The sequence below is a fragment of the Macaca nemestrina genome, chromosome 5, assembly GCF_043159975.1.
Source record: "Macaca nemestrina isolate mMacNem1 chromosome 5, mMacNem.hap1, whole genome shotgun sequence".
NCBI classification, from domain to species: Eukaryota; Metazoa; Chordata; class Mammalia; order Primates; family Cercopithecidae; genus Macaca; species Macaca nemestrina.
In genome coordinates, this window is record NC_092129.1 from 89,225,169 (window position 1) to 89,252,393 (window position 27,225).

At 38.9% G+C, this 27,225-nt stretch overlaps 1 protein-coding gene across 16 annotated transcripts in view; it reads right to left on the minus strand.

The window, feature by feature from the left end:
• Nucleotides 1–27,225, minus strand: part of LOC105498579 (kelch like family member 32) — a 209,120-nt gene that overhangs the window by 45,176 nt on the left and 136,719 nt on the right. For 12 of the 16 annotated variants that reach the window (XR_011623526.1, XR_003021909.2, XR_003021908.2 and 9 more), the window contains one exon: nucleotides 8,648–8,863. The exons of 2 other annotated variants lie outside the window; for them this stretch is intronic. Coding sequence is in view for 7 of the 14 variants with exons in the window: in XM_011770719.3 (XP_011769021.1) it covers nucleotides 8,648–8,863 (216 nt within the window). In the remaining 7 variants the exon portion in view is untranslated. Of the gene's footprint in view, nucleotides 126–8,647; nucleotides 8,864–27,225 lie in introns of those variants that run through there. 2 more of the 16 variants (XM_011770726.3, XM_011770728.3) reach the window with 2 other exon arrangements.

Genomic DNA, 27,225 nt, shown 5'->3' on the forward strand with positions numbered 1-27,225 from the left:
GACTTTTTTTCCCCTGAATTTGTCTTCCTGGTTATGCTTTCTCTACCAGAATATCAAAATAGGTTTGTAGTTCATCAACATGCCACCGCACGTAACAAGGAGGAGGTGGTCAGACGAAGGGGTGGATCCTCACCATGGCGAATGCATAACTCTGTATTATGAGCGTAAGAAAAGCCCAAGAATGATGTATGAATTCTTCTCCTGATTATGATCTCAGAATGGCCACTTGTCTCCTCCAGGTGTGTTGAGTCAGGGTGTTATTTTTCCTTGTAGCAGAAGTTTTGGACGCAACGGTGGGAGAAGCACTTCTAAGGAAGTCAGTATTCAACAATAAATGTTGAGGCTTCTCCTTACATCTCTTTAGAATGTAAATAATTCTAGAGCCTCTGGGTCACTTTATAAGTAAATTTACATCCTCTCCTTTAGAACTCCCGGAACAGCAAATCTCTATGGTCTGACACAGCCAATCAGCATGACTGTGGCCTAACACTGAAGAAAACGGATTCACAGGATCATTTGTGTTGGAAAGAGACTAACATTTATCAATTTCAAGAAATTTATATCTTTCACCTTTTCTCTTAAGCCCCATATCTAAACCATCACCCCGCTGTCAATTTCTGTTGCATACATTTCTAAAATTTCAATATATTGGGCATAAAATGAAGATGGAATGATCAGTCATTTCCATTTGTTCCTTCCAATCTCTGGTCTCAAATAGGGAAAACAGCCTACAGACTTTTTCCCACATGGTCTGTGTCACTGCAGCAGAAATAATGGCACTCCAGGTTCTTTTTTACTCTAATTTATGTCTCTTGGTCAGATTTTAAAGAGATCCTCCCTTATCGTCTTTCATTTCCTGCTTTATACTACACCATCGTGTCCTTTGAAGGAATAAAAGATGGTTCCCTCCCTCTGCCAGAAATCTCTATGCATTCTTCCTTATCAAACCATCCAGAGCCCGAGTTTCTGGGCTCTGATCAAAAAAGACCCTCAGCAACACTTTCCTGTGCTACTTTATTGGAGACATTTTTGCAACTTCCCACAAAGTCTCACAACAGGTGAAAATGAAAACTGGTAATTTATTAGGAAATGTCTACTTCTGGTTCACTCATTATAGAGTAATATATAAAAACCTTTGACTTATGAGATGTATAAGGCACTTTCAGGTTCTGTTTTCTTAAAGAGTTGGTATATTTCAAGAAATTACAGTGAGAGCTCCATTGAAATCTATACTGTGAAGTGAGTCAACTATTGAACTTCCAGAGGCTTTAGTTTTCTCACTAGTTAAAATTTGGATCATACTTGCCTTATCAACCTTAACAAGGCTGATGAGAGACTCACGAGAAATTATGTGTGTGAAATGCTTTAAAATATAAAGCTCTCTAGGCTTGTAAAGAATTATTATTGTTGGTATTATTATTGATGGACTTCTATGCTAGCCTCAGGGTTTCTACCTTGTATATGGCTTACAGTTGGGTTTTACTTTTAAATCCCTGATAACCCAGGTAGCAGCAATATTACTGCAGGCCACCAATGCATAAGTAATATTCTCCAGTCATCTCTTTCCTTCTCACAGCAGCAACAACAAAAATATCAGTCTGGAAACAACATGAATCACAATGAAAATTAGAAGCAGAGAACATAAATATGTCATATCTCATAAATCACCTTGTTCTGTTGTGCTTATTCTTTAAAAAAAAAAAAAGGAAAGAAAAAAAAACTATTAACTCATGAGAACAGCAGCACATGAACACAAGTTGGGTCTCCTGTAATTTCTGATAATCACTGCCCCTCACAGCTACTCAGCAATGCACAGCTCTAGCACTGAGGATTAGCTGGAGCAAAGCCGCTCTGAAATGAACATGTCATGCGTCTCGCAAAGGCACACACCCCAGACAAACAGCAGCAAAGCCACGAGTCAAGTTACTGGAGGATGCACCCTCACAGAGGAGTTAGCCGCATGTAGATCAGGAGGAAAGACTAAATATATGCTCTGGCAACTAGGAGAACCAATCCCTGAAATAGCAGCGTTACTCCATGTCCAGCTGGGGGCCCCTCAAAGGATAAAACATCCTCTGGGCATAACATTATTTGGGACGCAAAGGAGCCACTGTTTATTCTCTTCACTAACATCTAAGAAGAAGGAAACGGAGATACCCTCATCACATTTGTAGAAAAAAACTATACGTAGTTGGGAGAAACTGTAAGAAGTTTCAGAAAGAAAATTAAGAAGTGGTACAAATTTGTAAGTTGGGACTAAAGGTACGAATTTCATGAGTTTAAGAAATGGTAAGTTTAAAAAATAGGAGATATTGTGAAGAAACCCAGATAATAATAATACCCAGAAAGTAGCTATCTGGGAAAATAATAGTAACAACACATGCATGTATGAAAGAGAATTGAAGAAGGGCAGGAACATGATGAAAAATTATAATTTGTTTGAGGATAAGAGTTCTTGGTATTTTATTCCATTTCTAGTTACCAAGGTCCATATATTAAAACATGAACACAGCTTGTAGAATTTTTTGATTAAATATTTACCCACAGCCTGATGTGTTTGAGGCTTGGACTGCATCACATGGATTGACAAATGTTTGTGAAGCTGTTTAGAGGGTGCATACAACAATCGAGAGTTAACAATAAGCAAAGCCTTGAACAAAAGGTGAAAGGACACTGGTTGGTATTGAAACATCCAGTCAAAAGCATGTCATCTCCATTGTACCCATATCGTTTCAACGTTATGGTGCCCCAACTTGGCAAAGAAATCATTATGCTATTTGGTACAGGTCAGTCCTCACTAGGAAGGAATTGGGCAGGTGGGAAACAGCAGCAAGCAGAAAGCCCCACATCAGACACCGTCAGGCCCACGACAGCAGGACCCTGTTGGTCCTTCCCATTACTGACTGTCCAGAACCCGTCATATGGCAGGCAATAGTAGTATCCCACAGGACATGGCTGGGCAGAGCAGGCACTCAATAACTATTTGGAATGAATGAAAGAATGAATGAGGCATATGTCATCTAACAGAATTAGAATTAGCAACATGACACAGACATGGAGACAGGCACAGAGGCCATGATTTGTTCAATCCATGGGCACTACCCAAAGGAACTAGAATGATCATGCTCTTTTTTCTGTTTTTGTTTTCTTTTTTTTTTTTTTTTCCAGACAGGGTCTCACTCTGTTGCCCAGGCTGGAGAGCAGTGGTGCAATCACGGCACACTGCAGCCTCAACTTCTTGGACTCAGGTGAACCTGCCCTTTGGGTAGCTGGGACTACAGGTGCATGCCACCATGCCTAGCTAATATTTTCATAGAGACAGGGATCTCACTATGTTGCGCAGGCTGGTCTCAAACTTCTGGGCTCAAGTGATCAGTCTGCTTCAACCTCGCAAAGTGCTAGGATTACAGGCATGAGCCACTGTGCCCAGCTAATCAAGCCTTCTTAATTCCTGTTAAAGTCATAGGATTAATTGGATGCACCTCTGTGCCCATTGCCTGAGTATTTCTGAGCTTCTATTACAAATTTAGAAGCTATAGACCAAAGTAGACATAGCTCAAGAATTAGAAGACATGAGTTTGATTCCTAGATATGTTACCTCAGTTTCCCCTTTTGTACTACAGGAGAACAAAGCAATAATAAATGCAGATGCATTCTCAAAACTGTGATGTGATATTCAAATTGGAAGTATTTTAATAGTATTGTTTGACATATAGTACTATTTAAAGTCCTTGCTTCTTCCTGGCCAGAGGTACATTTGGGTCAATTTATCATCGAAGGATAAAAGATGAAAGCTGAGTACATCACTAGTGTCCTCTACTTTCCAACTATAAAGGGATAGTAGCTTTTTGTTTGGGTTCACTTCTGGGACTTCTTTTGAAGAAAATGATTAATTCAAACTGTAACGTGGCTGATTCTGTGGTAGACATAAAAGCCCAGGAGGAGCATGTCAACAAACCACTGCATTTGAGATTGTTGACTAAACAATATGTGGCTTATGTCTCTCAAGATATAAAATGAATATGTAATTAACAGTATGACTTAGGGAAGCAAATTTCCAACAAAAATATAAGGAAAAACGCAGGCCAAACTCATTTTCTATATCAATTTTCTTAGAATAAATCCAGCCTTATGTAGGAATAGTAGGATGTCTTATTATCCATTCAATACATTTTAATATGGAAACTCTACATTATTGTTTTTGTTTATTATTAATAGAGTGCAAAAGAACATGGCAGTAGGTAATGCAAACACTACAGCACAGCCTCTGCCTCTAGGGATGGATAATCACGGACAAATATGAACAGGATTGCCCCAGCCCCAAATCAGGTTACATGGTCCCTCTTTGCCACACTAAAATAGGACATAATTTAGGTTTGTGCAATTGCTTTTGCACCAACCTAATAGAATAAAGGCAACCCTCCCTGCTGAGGTCTCACCTTGTTTGACGTCACTCACATAGCCAGTGAATTTTTTGGTCTTAGTATCTACTTAAGTCTAGGCAAAGTGAGACCCAGAATACAAGTAGGAAGTGTCCTCAACCCCAAGGTTAATAAAGTAAGAAAAGTACTGCTCTTTTTTTTGAGATGAAGTCTCATTCTATCATCCCGGCTGGAGTGTAGTGGCGCGATCTCCACTCACTGCAACCTCTGCCTCTCGGTTCAACTGATTCTCCTACCTCAGCCTCCGGAGTAGCTGGGATTACAGTGCCTGCCACCATGCCCAGAGCTGTTTTCTTTCATTTTTAAATATCTTTCTTGTTTCGGCTACTTTGGAGATAAAATAAAAATTCAGAGAGCTGTACTTATGGTTTAAAATCAGAAGGATTCTCTCCATTTGGGAGGAGGCCTGGGAGAGGAAAACGGAGTTGGCAGACCTGTCCTCTGCCTTCCTTCCACTCTAGCATAATTTTGGGTATTTAGAAGGTGCTCAGTACATTCTGATGGGTGGGCAGCCATACTTTCTCCCTATGCTACTGTATATAAGAACTGATGTTATATTCAGGCTTTTTCTATAAATTGTACTGCCATGGAAAACAGTAATTTCCCTCTCACTCTGGTGAAAGAGAACCTAAAGGCAGAAAATGCAGGAAATGCATGTTCCTGAAAAGAAAACAGAGATTACTCAGCACTTCCTATGAAAATGAAAACAGATTCAATCATGAGAATGATATGGAATTATTTCTATGTGTTGTTCTAAGTTTTTTAAATGAAGAATTGCCATGTTTTGGCTTATTTAAAAATATTTTATTGACAGAGAAGGATTGTATAGATTCAAGGTGTACAACATGATGATTTGATATGCATATACACTGGGAAATGACTACCACAATCAAATTAATGAACATATCCCTGGAACCCATGCTCTACATTAGATCCCTAGAACTTGTTTATTTTCTAACTGAAAGTTTTGTGCCCTTTGACCAACGTCTCCCCATTTCTTGCACTCCCCAGCTCCTATGGCAAGACGCTGGCTCAACAGTATGAAAATATATGCAAAATCTAACAGAAGATATTTAACAGGGCCCTACTGAAACGAAGTTCTAATTGGGAGCTAAAATCCAAAAGCAAAATCAAATGGATAGAGATTTGCCAGGTCACAAATGCAAGTGACCTCATGTCCCATATTTCCATTTCAGCTGATTTGTTCGGTTTTAGTCTCCTTTCTTTGAACCCAATAGCCAATTTGGTGTCTTTCATCTGGAACCTGATAAATTGCTGGCCTTGAAACTTAAAACCAAATTGTTGAGCTGAATTGAACTAAATTTTTAAAAAATATATATTTCAGGGAACTTCTACGTCCTTATCCATTCTAAGGTATGTATGTCTACAACTCTCTCTGTTACCTCTAAATATAGAGTGAAATTAACCAACAGATCAAGTCATTTCAGACTTGAAATGGAAGGGATAAAAATTTGTCTACAAGGGACCAAGAAGATTTCTGTGAGAGAAAAGACTCAGAATAAAGCTTAAAAAGGTCAGACGGAAAAAAAAAGAACAGTTCCAAGGCATCATCTTGGGGTATTTTACAGATTCGCAGATCCACAGAATGATTACTGTGGTCTGCATACAGCACATTTTGTTGAGGAAAGGGCCTGAGTGAGGAACAGCAGGAAAAAGTGAAAAAGAGTTGGTTCAGTGAGGATAATTTGAAGGTTCTTATGACAGGTCTTCAGAGCCAGACTGCATGAAGTCTGGTGAATAATGAAAATTAGATCTTTCACCAAAAATGGAATGGTCCCAGATTACATTATCAGGACATAGTAGAAGAGCCAGCTGCCTAAGTGTGTGTGTGTTTACCATGCTCTCACCTAAGTTACTGGTTGCACATATTAATCAAATAGCACGCCCCCCTCCATCCAGTTTTCTATAACCTGTCCTACCTTGTGCCAATTTCCTTTCTCCTCCCCAACACCCTTTGCTTCACTCTTCTTCTTTAAGACACGGGATGGGGATTTGTTAAAGTCAATGAGCACTTTATTACAGTGAGAACGTTCCGTAATGAACAATTCAGCAATTTAATGAGATTCTGTAGATCTGTCTCCAGCCTGTCCATCAAGTTTCACTTCTATAAAGCACCCTGACACTAATCCTCTGGCATACCCAATCTCTACCCTGGGCTGAATATTAGATTCTTCCATGGTATATTGCATTACTAGTATAACCTCAGCAAAAATGATGAACTTAACTACACTTGAGGCAAAATAGCTGGTCTGATTTGATTTTTCTCTATGGGGTTGAATATGAGGGAAATACTTATTTACTAAGATAAAGCAAAAACAGTTTCTTATTGCCTGCTTAATGCCTAAATTGATAATATTTATGTGAGTCTTTTAATTCTTTCTTGAGGACCAGGTATTAAAAAAATTATTGTCTGCAGCAGAAACCAGCTTTTAAAATTCTACATTATAATATTAGTAACCTTTAGAGAGGCAATTATGATAACTCTGAAGTGGACAGTATGGAATTTTCTTGACACTCAGCCATCTGCACATTACCACGTCGATCTCTGGCAGTGCATTTAACTGCACCACAAAAAGAGATAGAAGCCACAAGGATGGTTAGCGTCAGACGTCAATTCAGTTAGAAAAAATTAAATGCAGGATTCATTCCAAATATTTCTTTTTCTCTTGGGAAGTGAAGAAAATTTGGCTACTTCCCACTTTGAACTGACCAAAGTAAATTCTGCTGATTTGTGTTTGTAAGAGAGAGCCACAGATAATTGAAATTTCTACCAAAAACAGATCCTCGCCAACCTATTCAACCTCTGCCTGAACAAACATTACCAAAAATACCCAAGGAGTCACGAAAATTTATTCTTTAGTGTCTTTTTGGTCCTTATATTTTCTTTATCAAGACAGTGTGCAATAGTGAAGACATGGGGTCTGGTGTTAGCAGACTTAAATTTGAAGGCTGGCTCTGCTCTGTGACTCTGAGTAAGGCACAGAAGGCTCATTTTGTTCATCTGGTACATGCAGTGATAATAGCCATTCTTTCAGGCCTGCTGTCAATAAGTTTGCAAAGAGCCTGGGACCCAGAAGCCTTCAGGACACTGCAGCTCTTTAATTCCCTCTGGTGGAAGCAATAATGAAGAGGGAAGTTACCGATTAAAATAACACGAATAATGAAATAAGGCAGAAAGGTATCAGGAAAAAAATCAGTGAGTAGAGTTAGCTACTGAATAATTAATAGCTACCTATATGACTATTTTGGCCAGAATTAAAATACTCTCTAAATATCACTTGATAAGATACCAGGGATTCACTGTTTAATCAGCTAATAGAAGACTTTAAATTTTCCCTAGTAGTCTGTATATAATTATTTTTCAAATGATCGTGAAATCTTGGAGGCATGGCACCTTAGAAGTAACAAAATGGCTAGCCAGTGCTTCAGAGAGTGAGATAGACAGGCTGTGATAGGGAGGAGGAAGATGGGCTCTCTGAATATTCCCCAAAGACGCCATGTGGATTGTTCAAGGAATAGTCACTGGGGATGAGCAGAAGAGGATTTAAATTGAATAATCAACTTCAAACCACAAAACATCCTCCTGTCCTCTAGACAAAGGAATGACACAATGTGAAAAGAATGCTATGTCAGGCGAAAAGGCAGGGCTTAGGAAAATAGCAATGAATGCAGAATGAGCTAAGGATGGAGATTTTTCCACTGCTATGCAAGAAGAGCTTCATTTCATTCAAGATCCAAGCTGCTCTCTATTGCAACAAAGAAATGTTTCTGAATTGTTTACAGCAAAGGCCCAAATTTACTCTGATTCTACTGGTCTTAAATATGCATATATATCACTTTACAATCCATTTTTTTTGTCATATTTTGTTTAAGAAACAATTTTTATCAGGAAAAAAAAAATCCCTTGACTCAGATGTGACCATGTTAGGTTCTGGGAAGCCACACTGAGGGTCTCATGGATCGCCCCTGCAATTCCCTGAGTTAAGCTGTAGAGTCCGCTGAGGGCTCTGAGCCTCAAGGGCCAGTGTTCTCCAATCACTTGTCCATCAAGGAAGCATGACTTCTAAAACAACTCCATGAGGACCAAAGCTGCTAAAATAGTGGTAATTGTTCCTCAATCCTTTAACTTAAAATCATGGCATGCCTTTTCAGTGCCAGAAGAGGACCGTGCACAGCGCCCTTACCTGCCAGATCTGCTCTTCGCTCAGGGAGGTCAGGCGGTCACTCTTCAGCACCTCCTGAAGCAGGCAATAGGGAAGCGTTAGAACATCTTCCGGGCGGCTCTTCAGGAGTTCAGAGAGATGTTTCACTAAGAAATCGATCACTGCCTTCTCCAACAAAGTGAGGTTAAAGAGGTCAGCAAGTCTGTACAGATCCAAGTAATTAAAGCTATTTAATTCCTGGGTGCCAAAAAAATAAAAATGAAAAAAGATCTCTTAGAAATCAATCCAAGAAAGAGCAGGCAAGAAATTCAGATGGACTCACCAAGGTTCTCATCACAGAGGTGGGAGAAATGGGAGGGCTAGTGTTAAAAAAAAAAAAACAAAAAAACAAAACAAAACAAAAACAGAAATCACAATTATAAGGCTCTGCGTAGAGAACGGCTATTCTAGAATTCATAATTTTTCCTCATTTTACTCCTCTCAAAACCCGTATATTTAAAGACATCTTAATAAAAGGAGTGAAAGGGGTCTCTGGTTTCAAGGGCTGAAATGTTATTTTGCAACATTCTAGAGACATTTTACTAATGAGGGCAATTGATTTTTCTACCCTTACCATATTTTACAGTTTTTTCTCTACTAAAGATAATGTAAGGGCAGGTAAACGGAGATTCATGATTAGATGACATAGACTGTATGAAGACAGACTGACTCTGCTCTTTTTCTAAAACTTCAAACTAAGTAGGTCTTTAAGTCAAAACAACCCATCCTGTCTTAACTAAAACCCAGAGTTTTATATACAAGGTCTCCGGAAATGAGGAAATCTCACAGAAAAGACTCCTGTTTGAATAATTCTGTATTGAATCCACCTAAGATGGATGATTTGTAATTGTTCTTTGTTTTTTTTCTCAGCCTCAAACATTCCATTTTTCCCACCTTTTTGAAGAGTTTCTGCAGAAATGCTTCAAATTTGGGAGGATTTTACCTGCAGTCTCAAGCTCATAGCCAGGGCTCTACAATTATGCCTCCAGAGAGTCACAGCTTCCACTGTACCTTTGTCACTGTACCCCCGCAAAAATCAGAGATACAGGACACTTGTTGAAAGAAAATTTACATAAGTCAAGTAGAATGAGAGTGGGCTGTTTCCTACTTTCCCCTCACTTTTAACTTACAAGTATTAATATAATTATGAGCAATATTTTTCCAATAACTTGAGGAATGCAGAATGCTATCAGATAACCATTTCACTCTATAAATCCAAGTAATTTTCAATATACTTTCCTCCCTTTCTAGTTATCTAAGAGTATTAAGAACTCTATACTGAGGTGCACAGTTCGCACCTCAGTAGATAACTGTATAAAGCGGGGAGCTGAAGGAAAAAGAAAACTCACCCCAAGGCAATGCTAACATAGCACGCACTCCTCCTTTTGGGGCAGATGGGCTCTGTAAGCCTTAAGCAAAACCATTGCTTCTCGTCCTTTTGGTTAAACCATGTGTAAGCAAAATAAGCACCAATAATGCTGCTTTTAAACTTTCCATTAATGTAATGGGGGAAGGTGGGAAGCAATACACTTCATTAAATGCCCAACAATAGTACTGTGGATGGGAAACAAAAAATACTGCTGTTATAGAAAGAGTGCCGTTTCTAGTTATAAAAAGTTATAAATGCTCATTTCATAAAATTCAGGAAATACAAAGTATGGAAAACAAAAATCGGTCATAATTTCACCATGCAGAGATAATCACTATTAATGTTTTTGTATATATACTTCTAGACTTTTAAAAAATAAGTCTTTTATATGTTGAAAAAAGAGAAGAGTTGCATTCAGGACCAAACAAACCATCAGCCACCACAGGCACTTGGAGGCAACCAAGGCAGGCAGAGAAGAGCAAGGGCGGTAGAGGCAGGCAGACTCAGCTCAAATCCAGCTTGACACACCATTGGCTGGGGTCTTGGGTCAGTCACTGAATCTGTGTTATTCCCCAAGTACAATTTTTTTTTTTTTTTTTTTGAGACGGAATCTTGCTCTGTCGCCCAGGCTGGAGTACAGTGGTACGATCTCAGCTCACCACAACCTCTGCCTCCAAGTTCAAGTGATTATCCTGCCTCAGCCTCCCGAGCAGCTGGGACCACAGGCGCACACCACCACACCCAGCTAATTTTTGGATTTTTAGTAGAGACGGGGTTTCACCATATTGATTAGGCTGGTCTTGAACTCCTGACCTCATGATCCGTCTGCCTCGGCCTCCCAAAGTGTTGGGATTACAGGTGTAAGCCACGGCACCCGGCCTCCCCCAAGTACAAATTTAAGAGCTCAACGAGCTCATTGGGTTGGCATAAAGATAATGTATGAAAAGCACTTACCATAAAAGTTTGGCACGTGGAAAGTACACAGTAGGTTGCCGGGGAGAGCAAGAACAATAAAGTATATTTGAGGATTGTTGTTTGGGATCCATAAACCATGATTAACCACCGATGCAAGGAGGTCAAAATGAAGCATGTGTTTTCTTTAGATATTCAAGTCTTGAATAAGGCACACCATTAACTCAGGGAAAGAGGGGGTGGCCAAAATAAAAACCACAGAATTAAGATAAAAACTAATTGCAAGTTAATGCCTGCCACATCTATACAACTAACCCACATCTTTCTCCTAAGCTCTGAATTCATTTTCCCAACTGCTTATAAGAAGATGCTGTCTCTTGGGTATCCCACAGTCATAAACTCATCATGTCCAAACTGAGTTTTGGGTTTTTTTTTTTTTTTTTTTTTTTTGAGACGGAATCTCACTCAGTCACCCAGGCTGGAGTGCAGTGGTGCGATCTCGGCTCACTGCAAGCTCCGCCTCCCAGGTGCTCGCCATTCTCCTGCCTCAGCCTCCCGAGTAGCTGGGACCACAGGTGCCTGCCACTACGCCCGGCTAATTTTTTGTATTTTTAGTAGAGACACGGTTTCACTGTGTTAGCCAGGATGGTGTCCATCTCTTGACCTCATGATTTGCCCACCTCAGCCTCCCAAAGTGCTGTGATTACAGGTGTGAGCCACTGTGCTCGGCCTAAACTGAGCTTATTTTATAATAGCCTGCATCTTCTCCTGTATCTCCTCTCTTAGATAACAGTCACATCTAGACACCCACATCAAGAACCCAAAAGCTGGCCCATATTCCTCCCTTTTATCTAGTCAATCGCCAGTCCTGTCTCTTTTTCCTCTTTAGTATTTCTTGTTCTGTCCCTTATCATCCCCTGTCTGGACTTCTTGCAACGGTGTCCTAAATTACCGTTCTTGCTTCCAGTAGCAAACTCTCCATCCTGTCTTTTCACAAGAATCTGGCCATATTTATTACCTCTTTAAAACCCACTAATAAGTTCCGATTTGCTTTTGGGAAAAAGTCCAAACTCAGTAACACTGTATAGCCTTCCATGACCTGGACTTTGCGATCTTCACATCCTACAGTGCAGCAACCCTGTCCACCCTGGCTTGGCTCTAGCCATGACAACAACCTACACATTCACACTATGTGCCAGGACGACAGCAGGAATTGGCAACACAGATGAGCAAACAAAGGCAATCCCCAGGTCTTATGGGATATATAGTCTACTGAAAGAGAAGGCCATAAATCTAAAAACCTTACAATTACATGGAAAACTATAATTGAGGTTAAAGCTACAAAGAGTAGAATATAGACTCTGAGTGTCCGTAACAGGGATTTGACTTGGAATTAGTAAAGGGCTAACTTGGAGTTGACTTGGTGTAGAAAGTTAGTAAAGGCTTCCCTGAGAAGCCGTTTGGTGCTGAGAGTTGAAGGAAAAGCACCCTTTGTTCACTTGGCAAAGGGTAGGAGGGGGATGTATATTAACAACATTTTATTTCTGTATTCTCTGTGTTCTGGCACCTGGGGTCTCACTGACTGGGAAGAGACTGCCCCTCCCAGGGCTAGCCAATTCTTTGAGAGAGCAAACGGCTTTCATATGCAAAGTAACCAATCCAGAACCATTACTCTAAACCACCTCCTCTATGTGGCTTCTACACTCCAGAAGGCAATAGTCCTCTGTCCCCATCATCCCAGGGCCAAGTACCAGACAACCAAAGCCAGCCCCTACTCTCTAGAACCCACGGAAACTTTCAAACTAGCCAATCATAAGCCTGCTAACCCTGCCTTGCCCACTTCCTTCCTGCAGATACCACTATAAAGGCTCTGATCCACTTTTCCCCCCTCACTCCTTCTACCTCCTCACCAACCCTGGGGCTTCCCTATGTGGTCCTGGAGGTGTGGTCTGTGCCCTCTTATTGGAGCAGAAACAAACCATGTTTTCAATGGGAGTTGTCTCCTGATCTGTTGGCCTCACCATAACTCAATAATAACAAAACCTACATTTTAAAGCAGGATGATGGTGGGATTTCAGGGAGATGCTCCAAGCCAAAGAAGCAGCATAAGCAAAATTCCTATGGGGGAGGATTTGTGTTTCCCTTGTTTCATCTGAATACCCTATGTAGCACATCTCCCTTCCTCTCCATGTCACCCTCAGTCACATTTCTCCATCTTATTTGTTTTAGAGTTTGTCACCACCTATAATTATCTCCAGCATTTATTTGCCTATTTGTTTATAATGTGTTTGTCTCCTCCCCTGATCCCCCAGTAAGCTCTGTGGGAGGAAGGAGCTGTTGGTTTGTTCACCACCGTATCCTCAGAGCCTAGAACAACGCCAGGTACATTCAAGCTGCACTTGCTGAATGAAGAAACCAGATCATCTTTTCAACTTCCCTGGATCAGGTCAAATTGACCACCTCCTCCTGTGTGCTTCTACTCTGCCCCGTGCAAACATATCTAGCACATCACTTGTCACTGCAAGCACCCTTCGACTGCAGATCTATCTCTCTCTACCAAATTTAAGCTTCTTGGAAGCAAAGATTCTGTTTCACACCTTGTGTGTCCCTGGTATCCAGTAGGGAGCAGATGCTTAATACATGTATGTTTAATGAAAGAATGCCCATGAGCTTTTTCTGTTTGCTTATAATTAGGCAAAAACAGAATAGCCCATGTCTTTCCAATATGTCTATCCAATTCTGAACCTTGTCCAAATCAGGCCATTTTTCATACCTCACAGGCCTCCCTGATTGTCCCTTTCTCTTTCTGGCCTTCTGACACATACATATAAAGGTAAAGCCAGTGATCATTCTGTTTTCTGTGTGGGAAAATTGGTAATAATGACTAGAGTTGAAAGTGTTACTGAACAAGTACAATATAATCATTCTTCTGTGACAAAAAAATCAATCCACCCCAAATTTCTTTTTCAGTCCAACAGAGAATTATTTCCTCTATCAATTGGCTACTTAGATCAAAAGATTTTAATATCTTTTCAAATGATACTTTTTCCTAATTATGAGATTGTTTCAGTTCTCCTACATTCTGTGACTTAAAAATGTGAGTACCCAGGTAGCGGCAGTGGTTTTGAATGGAAATTACAGCTCAGCAACAAGAAACTCTCTTGAGTAAAAGAAAATCTTTCTCTTTTTTTCTCTAAAAAGGTTTCATTTCTGTCACACTGCTTCTCACTTGAAATTTAGTTTCTATTCAGAATCATGGTGCATACATTGTTGTTCTTTGGGGAATATTTTTAAATAGTATTTATTTTCCTTTGGTTTAGGGCTATTTGGCTTCTCTTTTTCCTTCTATTTGTTTCTCATAGTGTGAATGACAAGTTAAATAACAGAAGAAGAGCCATAAAATGTGTCCCCAATATCACACTAGCTATGGAATAAACACTAGTTTTTCAAGTTCAATAATTTTTAAACTTTATATATTCCCCAAACTCTGTCTTTCTGTGTGGCCTTTTCCCCTAAGTGGTTCCTTCAATGGTTATTCCCGAGATTAACTACCAAATATGGTAGGGGTAAAAATATGGGAAAGGCAAATATTGTTTTATTTTGGTTTATATTCAAGTGTAATTACATTTGCAAGGCAATTATCACGCAGTTAGGACATGAGTGGGAGGAAGGAGGGCAGTCTGAGGACAGTGTTGACCCTGTGGCCTTGCAGCCCACCCTTCCCAAACCAGTGAAGGCAGCAAGAGAACAACTAGTCTTGGCCTCACTGATGTCCCCTGGCGGGTCTCATTTACAGCAGAGTGGCCATCACCTTTGTGGTGTCTCTCAATATCTCAATTAGGAAGGTACTACTAATAAATGACCAAAGTTCATACAAGAAGTACTTTGTTTATAATTTAGAGTAGATTTAAGCCTATCTCTGAAATAATGCCACCCAGACTCACTTGTATTCTCCTATACCTTCTTGAATGAGAGAAAACCATTAGCCTTATACCTAGAGTCGGCGTATTTACCACACACAACCCACAGCCTAGCTTAGGGATGTCATGGTCAAGAGCTGTGTCTTGTGTGCCAATGATGATACAAGCTGAGACTCAATCATCTGAATTTCTGAAACGTAGTCTTAGTTTTGGCTACCGCCGTGGCTCCCTGGCTTGTCAATAACCCCTTGCCCATCCACACTGCAGTTTAATCATGCCTCTGGCACAGAAATTATACACATTATACATAATTATATGATATCTGTTTGTGGGGGAGATAATGGAGATAATCTATAGTGGATGCAGTCATCTTAAAAATAGGTGTTCTGACATTCTTAGAACTAGATGAGGCACCCTTCAAAACAAAGCCTTAAAAACACCTATTTCTCTTGTTGTCTCATCTAGTTCTGAGAATGCCACTGACTTGTGAAAGAAAAATAAGCATCAAGTACTGTCAGTATAGAAAACTACAACTTGGGTTAAAGATAATAATAAACTCCTCTCAAGGTTAAAACAAGAGTAATGTCATTTTGATTTCCCAAGTTTTCCCCCTCTAAGATGTCCAAATGGAACAGGGTTACAGATTTTTCTGGGTAATAACACTCAACAGATGCGGCTATTTTAACAATGCTTTGTTTCATCAATGTAATTATAATCTTTCATTTCCAATTATTGATGCACTTCACTCAGACGAGTCTCCTTCGAAATGTCACCTAAATTATCCCATGTCGATACTTTACTACAGATAAAGATAGGCAGGAGACATAGTGGTTTCTATGCCCATGATGTAGTAGCATACATGAAGTTCTTATATACAATGTTGATTTTATATCACAATTTGAAAATTCCTCTAAATGAAAGGCCATCCTTGGCTATGTAAGTCAAGAAATTATCTTTTTAAAACCACTCCCAAATCTATTCCAAATAGCCTGAGAAACCACTCTACATAAAAATCACTATGGTTTGATTTTTAACAATGTTAACTCAAAGTGAAATTTAAAAATTTTATCAGCTGCTTTTAAGGACAAAGTAGCAAGTAGGATATGGTATGTTTAAGGCTCTTTATCACTGAATGAATTCTAATGTCTCCCACTTCAAGTCTCCTATCACATACACAATAAGCTTGCCACTAAGCTATTCATGCATGTAGCTTATCTTCAAACTATTAAAAAGGTACCTAGTAAACTAGTAAAAAGTAGGTTTTGCATCACATGCTTTTTGTATTCTGCACAATGCCAATCATAATGTCTTTCTCACAGATTGCAACAGAGAAGTATTTGTTGGATCAAGAATGAAAAAAAGCAAACAGTTGTGAGGCACATCTATGACTTTACATGGAAAGAGGAAATAATAGCTTGGTTATAGATATAACTTAACAGTTGGGCAAAATAAACAGCTCTCCCACAATTAACTGAGAAAAGTGTTAAGTACTTGATCTGAGCTTCAGAAATTCCCTTGTGATGCTAACTAGGTGTCGGGTTTTTCATACAACTGGGCAATATAATGGAATGCCCACTTGTGGTACCAGATACATGAGGCCTGACTTCCACAATGAATCTTGCTTGGGTCTCCTTGTTTTCTATATGTTAGATTTTTCTGCCTTTCCCCAGAATGTTGAAAAAGAAGCCTACTTCTCTTGGTTTTTAGTGATGATCAGAAAAAGATAAATGTGCAAACTGCCAAAAAAAACCCAGATATAATCAAAAGAATTCTCATTAGTTTTCCTTTAGACCATAAGCAGAACTTTGAGACTCTTTTGTCACAAATGATTATTATTTGTGAGGGATCTGAAGACATCGTTTGCTTCAGTAGACTTTAAAAAGCTTGTGAGAAAGGGGAAGTTCTGTAATATCAATGCCCTTCCCCTCTATGGGACAATCCAGATCAGATTCCATCTCCAGGGAAAGGCAGGCCACTCCAACTTGGAGGACTTTCCCTCCTCTGACTTTTAATTACACTTGCTACTTGTATCATTTGTTTGACTCTTCTCTCCCCAGCCGTGCATAAAGGTGCGGATAGTATCTTTAGTTCTTTAGATCTTCCTCTCTGTCTTCAGAAAGTGGCTACCTAGCAAGTTTTGATTGATATACAGTGGGTAGGCAAGAAAAAATACTACATCTTTAAAATTGCAACTTGTATTGCTTTTAGTTCTTAGTTCATGGTAAACACATAGATTTTTCTGCTCCTCTAAAAATATTTAACAATTTTACAATGTAAATAATTTATTAAATATTAATGCATATATTTAATATTTAAATAAATAAAGGTACGTGCCTAGAAATGTTAGCTGCACTGGAGATAAATATGGCAACCTAAAAATATGGGAAAAAGCTATTGCCTGAACTTTTCAGAACTGTGTGCTACTTTTAGCATATGTATGCACCATGAAGTGTGTTGCCATCTTACTCTTCATGATTTAGAAATATTACAAGTACACCTAATTGTGCATATTTACTTAGGTTCCTAATTTCACAGTTTCCCTGTCTCCTCCATTGGGTGATAAGCTGTGGGAACAAGGCCCTGGTGGCGTCTTTAGTTTAGAGTTGTAGGAAAAACACATGATTTGGAGCTGACCCACCTGGATGGCTTCAGTCAGTGGTTAATCTTTTCAAGTCTAATTTTCTCATCTAAAAATTGGGAAAAGTGACACTGCATTCCAGATCTGTGATAAGGATTCTCAAAAGTGCAGGTAAAGTACCTTCTACATAGTAGATGCTCAACATACAGTAGTTATCATTATTCCCTTTTACAAATGCTGTTTACAGTACTCAAACTATAGTTTTGCATAGTCCATACTCACTGAGTGGGTAAAGGGAAGAACACACTGAATGTCTAATATGGACATTGTTTTTCTGAGTGTCAGCAAAAACCATGGCTGCCACATAAAATCATTCACTTCTTTTGTACTTAAAAAATACTTCACCAGAGATAAGTAGGGAGAATAGATAGAGACATTATACTGGACCATAAGCAAGTATGTATTACTATAATATACTCTGGTTCCCCAGCTCTATATTACTCATAGCAGAAAAGGCACATAGAGAAATCTACGAATGGGGGAGCTGCATTTCTTTATGACCTTATTTGAAAGATAAACTCCTTGGGGAAATACAATTTATTCAGATTATCAAGACCCTGCTGTGCAAATCTACAGTCTGGGAGCACACTATGGAGATCAAAAAATATTTACTTTATTCTGTTGGGTATAAAAGCTTTTAATGAATGCATAATTAAGACAAAAAAGTGTACATGGCTTAGAAATTCCACTGCTGAGCCAAGCCATTAATATCCAAGGCACCATACCCAGTTGTGATTCCACCTGTTTCCTATTTTGATTACAACCTAGTTGTAAATCAAGGTATTATGTGACTACCTAACCTGGTGCTGCAGGAAAGGCTGGTACTCCAGGAGTAGGGAAAGCAACATAAAGGGGGCTGGTGTAGATGTGCGGTGAAGGTGTGGCCTTTGGTACAGGTTGAAACAAACCAATAAATAAACAAAATCCAAATCTTTTAATAGCCTTGGGATCAGCTATATATGAAAAAAGTTATCATGTTTATTGGGCGTGTGAAGGGCTCTGTGAATTTTCTCAACACTGTCACAGAGCTGATAGGATAAAATCTAACTGTCTAATTGTTATAGAAGAAAAAATGAGCAATTCATTGACAATGCAGGTCAGATAACTTGTAATATGATAAAATAATCAAACTCAGATATTTTTATATGTATAAACATATAGAGAGATATAGGTATATTTTGTATATAAATATGTAAAAATGTATGGACAACTGTATGTAATGATCTATTCATATATTGATATGAATATGTATACGATACAATTTGATTAAATGAAAACAAAGTATTAGCAGCAATTCAAAAGTACAAGGAAAACTCCAGCATGCTCTAATTTTTGGAGTCTTGCAAGACCTATTTAAATATATTTGTGCTGTATAACAGAGGAATTCTACAATTAGGTTACTAGTACATTTTCATAATCAATTGTTTGCATAATACCCAAGGCTCATGAATAATTTTATATTGTTCGTTGGGAAATTCTCTAGTAAGCTGGAAATCTAGTAGGGAGGAAGTGAAACATAGCCATCAACAGTAGCTAATAATTCTGGCCACAGTCACTATGTGCTGCAAAATGCTGTTTCAAAGTTCACTAAACCTGACTCATAACATAAGGAGATTGCCAATGAATATGGAATATATACGGGAAGTTAATATATATATTTTTCTTTTAATTGAAAATAGTTTATCTGAGCAACTAGGGTTTTAAACCTAAAATTTCAATAACTATACTTTTTGAACCAGGATAGGCAAAATCAGTTTTAAAATGTTTAAAAGAATAGTATAGAAGTCATTATGATATGTTTCCCTACTTGCTCTAGTACACAAAGTCAGATTGCTGAAAATTAGCCCAGTACTGCACACTTTAAATCATCCCTCAGTATGTCAATCATAACTTAATAAAGTAGTTTTTTTTTTTTTTTAATCTCTCACTTACCTACAGACTGTCTTAATCATTATTATGAATAAGAGTGAGACCTGGAAGGTTTTTTGTTTGTTTGTTTCAGATTTGCATTATTTTCACTTTTTATCTTTTGGATGCTATGAAGCATACACAGCATCAATATCTTTATGTTACTAGGAGCAATTCAAATTTATCTAAATGTGACAAATACACTTTCAAAATCTGAATATCGGTGATTTAACAGTCAGGTACTTGATAAAAAGCAGTGTGGCAAGAGAATCTAGAGTGGGAGTTCTCACACTGTGCTCCCTGGTTCAGACATCAGCATCCCTCAAAACTTGTTAGAATACAGGTTCTCAGGCCCCTCCCAGACCTCCTGAATCAGGAACTCTGGAGTGGGGCCCAAGTAGTCTGTTTTAGCCATCTATACAGATGATTCCTTGCATAGTCAAGTTTAAGAATCGTTACTCTGGAGTATGCATTTCAGTGAAGACAGGAATTACTCTGTCCTGCATAAATATACTCTTGCAGCAAACAAATTGTGTGACCCAAGCCCTTCAACTGTACCTCTGAAGCAGGCAAACATTATACTGAATGTGTGGGACTGAGGCCAGGGTATCTGGAGCCAAGTCCATGACACAGACAAGCAGGCACTTCCTAGGGCTTGTAGCATGATAAAGGTTGCAGCAGGATAAAGGTTGGTAGCCTGTTCTAAAAGATACTTGTGGATAGACAGTGAGAAAGGGGTGGAAGAGAAGTCTCCACCCCTTTACACCCCTTTGCTTCCTCCGGAAGGAAAGCCAGAGGAAAGGAAGACAGATGGAGGGAAGTGAGACACATGGATAGCATTCTCCCAGTAAGGAATAATTCAGATTTCTTTTTTAATTTTAAATAAATACACAGCTTTTATGTCCCCTAGTCAGGAAGCATAGGATATCATGCAACTTCATAATCAAAGTTTCTATCACCGGGAGCTCTTATGGTACATGCAGAGGAATTCAATCAGACAATATGTGTTTCTAAGTACCTACCATGCACTAGAACTAGAGATGAAAGACTTTTCCAATTGTTTCTTGGATTCTGTATGCCAGGATGGAAAAAGATGTTTTAATTATAGAAAGGGCAGGGGAAACAATAAAACAAAATTTTCTGTCTACAAAGTGTCAATACCATGTATTTTGTTGCTTTTGTCAAAGCATTATTTTATTATTTATTAAAGTACAATTTCAGTATGATGTTTTCAAATTTCAGAGGCAGAGAGAAAGTGACGGCTCATTTAATTATTTGTGACTTCTGAAAAACAATGTATGCATTTCAGCAAAATCAAAGAGAAGTGGCTAAGAGGAAGAATATCTTTTACAGAATGGTGATTATTCCCCAAAATTTCAGAAACAGATTTGTCCAATAGGTTGTCAATTTGAAGTAGGCAGCAAAGTCGCTGACATTTGCAGAAATGAGGGAAGACAGGGGTGAGGGGTTGGGTAGGAGGATAACTGTGGAATTAATAGAGGAATTCACAAGTGAAGTACACATTATATCAGCTCTGGTTTATAGAGCACTCACTGATGTAGGACAGTGTGTTTGTGAGATACTTTGCATGCATTGTCTCACTGAATCCTTCAACATCCCTAAAAGGTAGACTGTATATAGGATACCATATCTGTGTTTCACAGATGAGGAGGTGGGGGACAAAGAGGTTAAGTAACTTGTCCAATATCACACAACTTTGGGACATAAACCTATGTCTTGGGGAGACAGATAAGTAAATTAACACAAACAATATGGTGTGATCCGTCTCCCAGAAGATTGCCCATAATTAAAGAAGAGCAGGAAAATATAATTCCAACTGGGTGGATTGATCAAGCAACTCTGGAAGAGGAGACAATGTAAGTCAAGTACTTGAAAGTTAAATAGGAATTCAGAAGGTAACAAAGTGAGGGAAAAATAATCCACAGAAAAGGAGGCTTCGTATGAAGAGGTTTAGGTACAGGAAAATGCACAAAGTTCATAATGACTGTGGAACAGGCATTGCACATGGGTAGTAAATTGTTTAAAAAAAAAAAAAAAGCTAAAGAGATAGCATGTTTCATAATAAAGACAGGCCCTGTGTTCCAAATTAAAAGGAGTGAACCTCATCCTAAAGACTATGTGAACCACATTCATCATAATGAATAATTTTAAGCAAGAATGTGACATGATCAGGTTGTGATTTTTTTAAAAAAATCAATCAAACAGAATTTTTCACGGATTAAAAAAAACTTTTCAAAATCTATCAAACAGAATTTTGGAGGAGGTACTGGAATGGGGCAAGAGGGAAAGCAGATTCATCAGTTAGCAAGAAGTTTCTTTAGTCCAGAAAATAAGTAATGTGGATCTGAATGAAGACAGTAGTAGTGGAAAGAGAGACAATGAGAGAGATTTGACAAGTTAAGGGGGTGGGGCTGAAAGGTCTCTGTGTCAGTGTATGTGGGGCTCAAGGAGATGGGTGATTCTAGGATGACTCCTGGTTTTCTGGCTTGGGTTCACACTCAGAAAGGTCACGTGCCTGAGAAATACCCAAGCGAAAGTGTAGACTAGGCAGCTGGCTTGGAGCTAAGACAAGCTGTCCATGGGGTACAGTCAGAATAGGGTACATTATAGGGACAAGAAAGAGAAAGGACATGGTTCTGCAATTAAAAGATGGAAAGCTAGCTTGGATTTTAGGCAAAGAAATTATTTTGTGGACCAGACAAATAACTTAGATTGTACAGTATTGATTAGCATTAGACTATAGGCAGGGACCCCAGTTGAGTTATTGCAGGGCAGTCGAGGAAAAATAGTCCCGACCCTAATGATGTCAATGATAATGAGGAGAAAGAGAAGGTAGCATATTTGAGAATGACTTAAACGGCTAAACCAACACTATTTAGTGGAATACCTGAGGACTGGGCAGTGTAAGATTATGCCAAGGCTTGAGTGACTAAAAAGATGATGGTCCCTTAACAAAGACAGGGAGGAGGAGGAGGAGCAGGTGTGTGAGACTGGGCAAAGGTGGATTTGGGCGGCATGTGGGATACCAAGTGAAATGCTGGCTGAACATACAGGGCTGGAACTCAGGAGAGAGGGCTGGAGTGAGTAACCCTCCACAGATACATGAAAGAGAGTGATAGTGAGCAGAAGGGAAGGGTCCCATGCAGAGCTCCCATGCTTTGAGGGACAGTCAAGGAGCTAATGGAAGAACACTTGTAAAGGTACTGAAAATGAGTAGGAGGAAAATAGGAGAGAGCCCCGAGAAAGAGAGGCGCAGGAAAGAATGCAGCTCCCAATGTCTAAATGCTGTAGAGGAGTCACTTTAGGATACCACAAAGGCCTGCCGCATCAGACAACAAGGAGGTTTTGGTGACCTTTGTTGGAAGAACTTTTGAGGAGTAATGAAGGCAGAAGACTGAGTTCAATGGGCCTGAAGAATGAACAGGAGGTAAGCAATGCCGACACTGGGTACGGTTGGGGAGTGAGGTCAAGGAGCAGCTGCGGTAATGAGAGATGAAGAAGAGTGTCTCCCGTCTTATTGATCCTATTTATAAACTGAAAGAAAAGTGCCAGTAAAGTAGGAGAAATCAAAACCACAGGAAACACAAGGAGTAACTGATGGAATAAGGAGCAGAAAGGTAGTTTAGCTTCAGGGAAGAGGAGAGACATTTCCCCATGACTAGAAATATTTACAGATGGGTGGGTGGGAGAATAAATATCTCAAATGAAATACAGATCTTCTTTTACACAACCTCCACCAATTTCCAAGTATTAATAATGGAATTCAGTGAAATTGAGGTTTGTTTGTTTTTATTATTGATTCTGAACTCTAGCATGAATAAAATACTGGAAACACTTTATTTTTAAAAAGAAAAATGCATACTGAAAGTGATTTTAAAATCATCCAGCTGACAACAGTTAGCGTAGGTTTGAAATGACTAATATTATTAGTGAATTCTTGCAAGAGATATTCTTTCAGGAGAATCTTTCTCCTCTAAAAACCTCACAAACAAAGAAGATACAGTCAATCCTACATTATCCGCATAACAGATTAAAATGCTGAAATGACTTGCCTGGCCTGCCAGTGTGCCTCTGGGCTGTCGCTTCCTGACATCCTTTAGTGTGGGCTTAGGGAATAAAAGCCAACATAATAGCATATGAAAAAAATTAATGGGGACCCTAAAATGGCTACTGCAGATCTTATGATGCATTTCAGAGCCAAATAGGAATGTTATTTGGCAAATATGATATTCTGCATTACCCATGCCAGACAGCAAATACTCTTGATTAGAACAAATAATTACTAGTTGGCTATGATTTAATAGGTCTGATACATTTCCACCCTTTTTGATCATTTTTGCTGATTAAAAATAATCCAAAAGATTAAACCACTTGTAATATGCTTTCCAAACTCTGTACTTTAACTTTCTCCAAACACAAAAGTCTCAGCTCTAGTGAACTATAGAACAGCACTCAGTGCATTTGATTATGAGTATATTAAATATATATGTTGGTAAAATCATTTGTCTTCTCTAATGTGGGAAAAAATGGTTCAGTGTTACAGAAAAATGAACATGAGTTATAACTTCTCCTCAATCTTGAGGATAAGTTATTGTCTTCAGAACACTCATTATATATTATGTATTTAGGTGATACTCTTAATTTAATAATTAAAATTATAATAATACATTGTTTAGAAGAGATAACCTCCTATAAGTCATTGTAGTATTACTTGGTTAAAAATGATAAGCTATTATAATACTGTAAAATATGTAAGCTCCTCAGTGTCAAATTTAATCCCCAAAGAAAGATTTTTAACAAAAAAAATGTATTCAGTGGGCAAAACTAATGAAAGACTGGTAGTATATTTTTCCTACTATAACATGAATTTTGATATTTAAGAAGCAGAGAAAAATTACTGAATGGAGGCACCTTTCAATCCCTCAGTACATAATGAACTTCCACAATGTGAAGGCAGGGAGGGGATAAGGCATAAAATCAGTATAAGGTGTGATCCCTCTGCTCGAAAGCCCCACAGTGTAACTGGAGGTGGTGAGACATTTTCCAAACCACATTAAACCATGTGCAGAATGATGCAAAAACAGCACTCAGATACCTTCAGCCCTGGTGTAGGTATTTCAAGAATCTAGTGCTTCTCAGAATGAAAGTGGAAAAATAGTTTCTTATTGAAATCGCCATTGGTACAAAAAAAAAAAAGGAAGAAAATCACCCAGAATTCTCCTTAACTCCTCCGTGAGAGAATAGCATTTTTTAAACCTTTGTACCTTAACTGAAGAGAGAAAAGAACTACTTCTCACCATAGCCCACTTAGTGTAAAATTTAATGAAGACAAGGGATGCTGAGTAAACATCAGTCACAGAGAAGGAGATTTAGGGCAGGACCCTTTCTCCCTCCTGTTCCCCTTATGTTCCTCCTTGGCTTCTGACTGAAGAATAGTAAGAATTTGGGCTTTGCTTTACTAGATGATCCACATGTACACACTGTAAATAGAACAACGCCTTCAATCTGGGGAAATTATCTTTCATGCTGTAAAAACAGAAAACAAAACAAATACAACAGACCCCCCTCTCTGTTTCCCTTACAATGATAAAATGCTCTACCTATAGCCCTTGTGTCCCAGCCTCTCACATCCCAGCAGCACGCCTCCTCTTGCAGGTCACGTCTTTCACATAAAAGTGCTAAACTAATGCCGCTTAATGACAAATTAATGTCCATGAATAAAAAATACACCTCTAATAGCATAGAGTAATTTGCCATTACAATATCATCATTGGACATGCCCCTGGTTTAATACGATGTATTTAATTCATAACCTAATGAGTGATATATAAAAAGAGGGAGATGAACCCTGCAATTACATTTATGTGAGTCTGTCACCTTATTTGTAAAACCTTAGAGTCATTTACATTCAAATTAGAACAAATGAGTGATTTCACAAAGTGTGCTGATAAATGACCACAGCAGCCCAAGACAAAACTGTATTTCCTGTGAACACATTAACAGTTTCCTATTATTTGTTAAAAATTACAATGCATATTGCCCAGTGTGGTGTGAATAATGACTTTTTTACTGATTAGGTCAGAAGACTAATACGTAGCAAAATAAATAATTTTTCTTTTCATTTTTTTCCTGATTTTTGCTTTAAATTAACTACTGAATTCTGGTGGATTCACACTGCCACCTGCTGTCTAGCAATAGATATTAGACCTACATTCCTATCAAAAAGGGAGTTGCGTATTCAGTACTTTGGTGGTTTTATTTGAAAAGTCTATGTGATGGTTCTGTTTATCAATACATTTAAATTGCATATTATTAAAAAGACAACGTACTTGGTGAACATGAAGAATGATTGTTAATAAGACAATAGAATATACTTGGGAAAGGTGATACAAAATGTATACATTTTTTTTTTTTTTGGAAAGTTAATGACAAAAAAAGAGACATCTTCATCAAAGCTTCTGATGCATCACTTGCAGGGGATGTAACACGAAATTCAGTTGCCGATATTCCTGATCTTATGGCATTGTGCATCAGCAGAGGCGATGGGGGGTGTGTGTGTGTGTGTGTGTGTGTGTGTGTGTGTGTCTGTATGAAGCTTTCCCCACTCCTACCCCTTGGTACAATCTAAAGGGGACTGAGAGGCTCTGCCTGCCACTGAGGATCTCTACCAATGAATCTTCTCCCCTAATGGCAAGTCCCAACATGAAAACTCTGCCTTAGGGCCCAGAACAAAACAGGCTAGGAAAGGCACTGTGGCTGGAGATGAGGCCAGGGAGGAACAGGCCGGGCCTTGAAGATGAGGCTAAAGACTTTTGTGGGAGAAATAATGTACTTGAATGATGATCAGGATAGCTAATGAAAGTTTTCAAACCAGATCAACATCCTAGTTCTGAATTTAAGTTTCTCCATCTGTATAAAGAAAACAACCCACCAGTGTTAAGGGGTGACTTAACAGTGGAAATGGGAGTCCCTGCAAAACACTCAGGATGGATAGGCCCTCAATATATGTGGTTCCCTTTCTTGGGAAAAGATAGTGATGTTCTGGGGACCATGGGTTACCACAGATTGAGGCTAGAAACAAGCAGACTGCTCAGGAGGCTACTATAACCTATAGACTAGATTAGTGGGAGCCTAAAGAAAGGCAAGACACTCCACCTCCCCAACAATTAGCATCAAGTTCATTGCCCAGCTTTCCTTTTTCCCACACACATGCTTTGAGAACCTCTGAGAAGGCTAATTAGGCAGCTAATTCAATAGCTGTCCGCACTGACACAGAGGAGCACTGCTCCTGCAATTTGGGGTTCCTTCTCTCAGCAGCCTGCCAGAGGAAATTCAAGAGAAAGCAGCCCACACAGTGCCAGGTATTCCTCTCCTTTTCAGGAGGGCAGCAGCACCATTTACATGTTCAGAGGAACTGCAGGATGACAGTGAGGCTCAGGGAGCGTCCACCGGTTCCCCTTGGAGATACTTTGAAATGAGCACTGGAGGGCAATGGTATATTTGAGCTGGTCTGCCCTTCACTCCTCTGGCAGAGAAGTCAAAGAAAGAATGGCAGTTTGAGAACAACAAAACAACACCAGACATCTGAGTGAAGAGAGTGGTTTCAAAAACTCCTAGTTGACAAAGTATCACGCAAAGATGGAGCATATATCAGCATTGATTGAAGGGGCACAATTCCTGGATACATTTTAAGCACTGGGAATTTTTCACACTAAGAAAATATTATTTTTATATACTCAATGAAATAGTCCCACATTAAATTAAAAACCAGTTGAACAATATTACCAAAAAA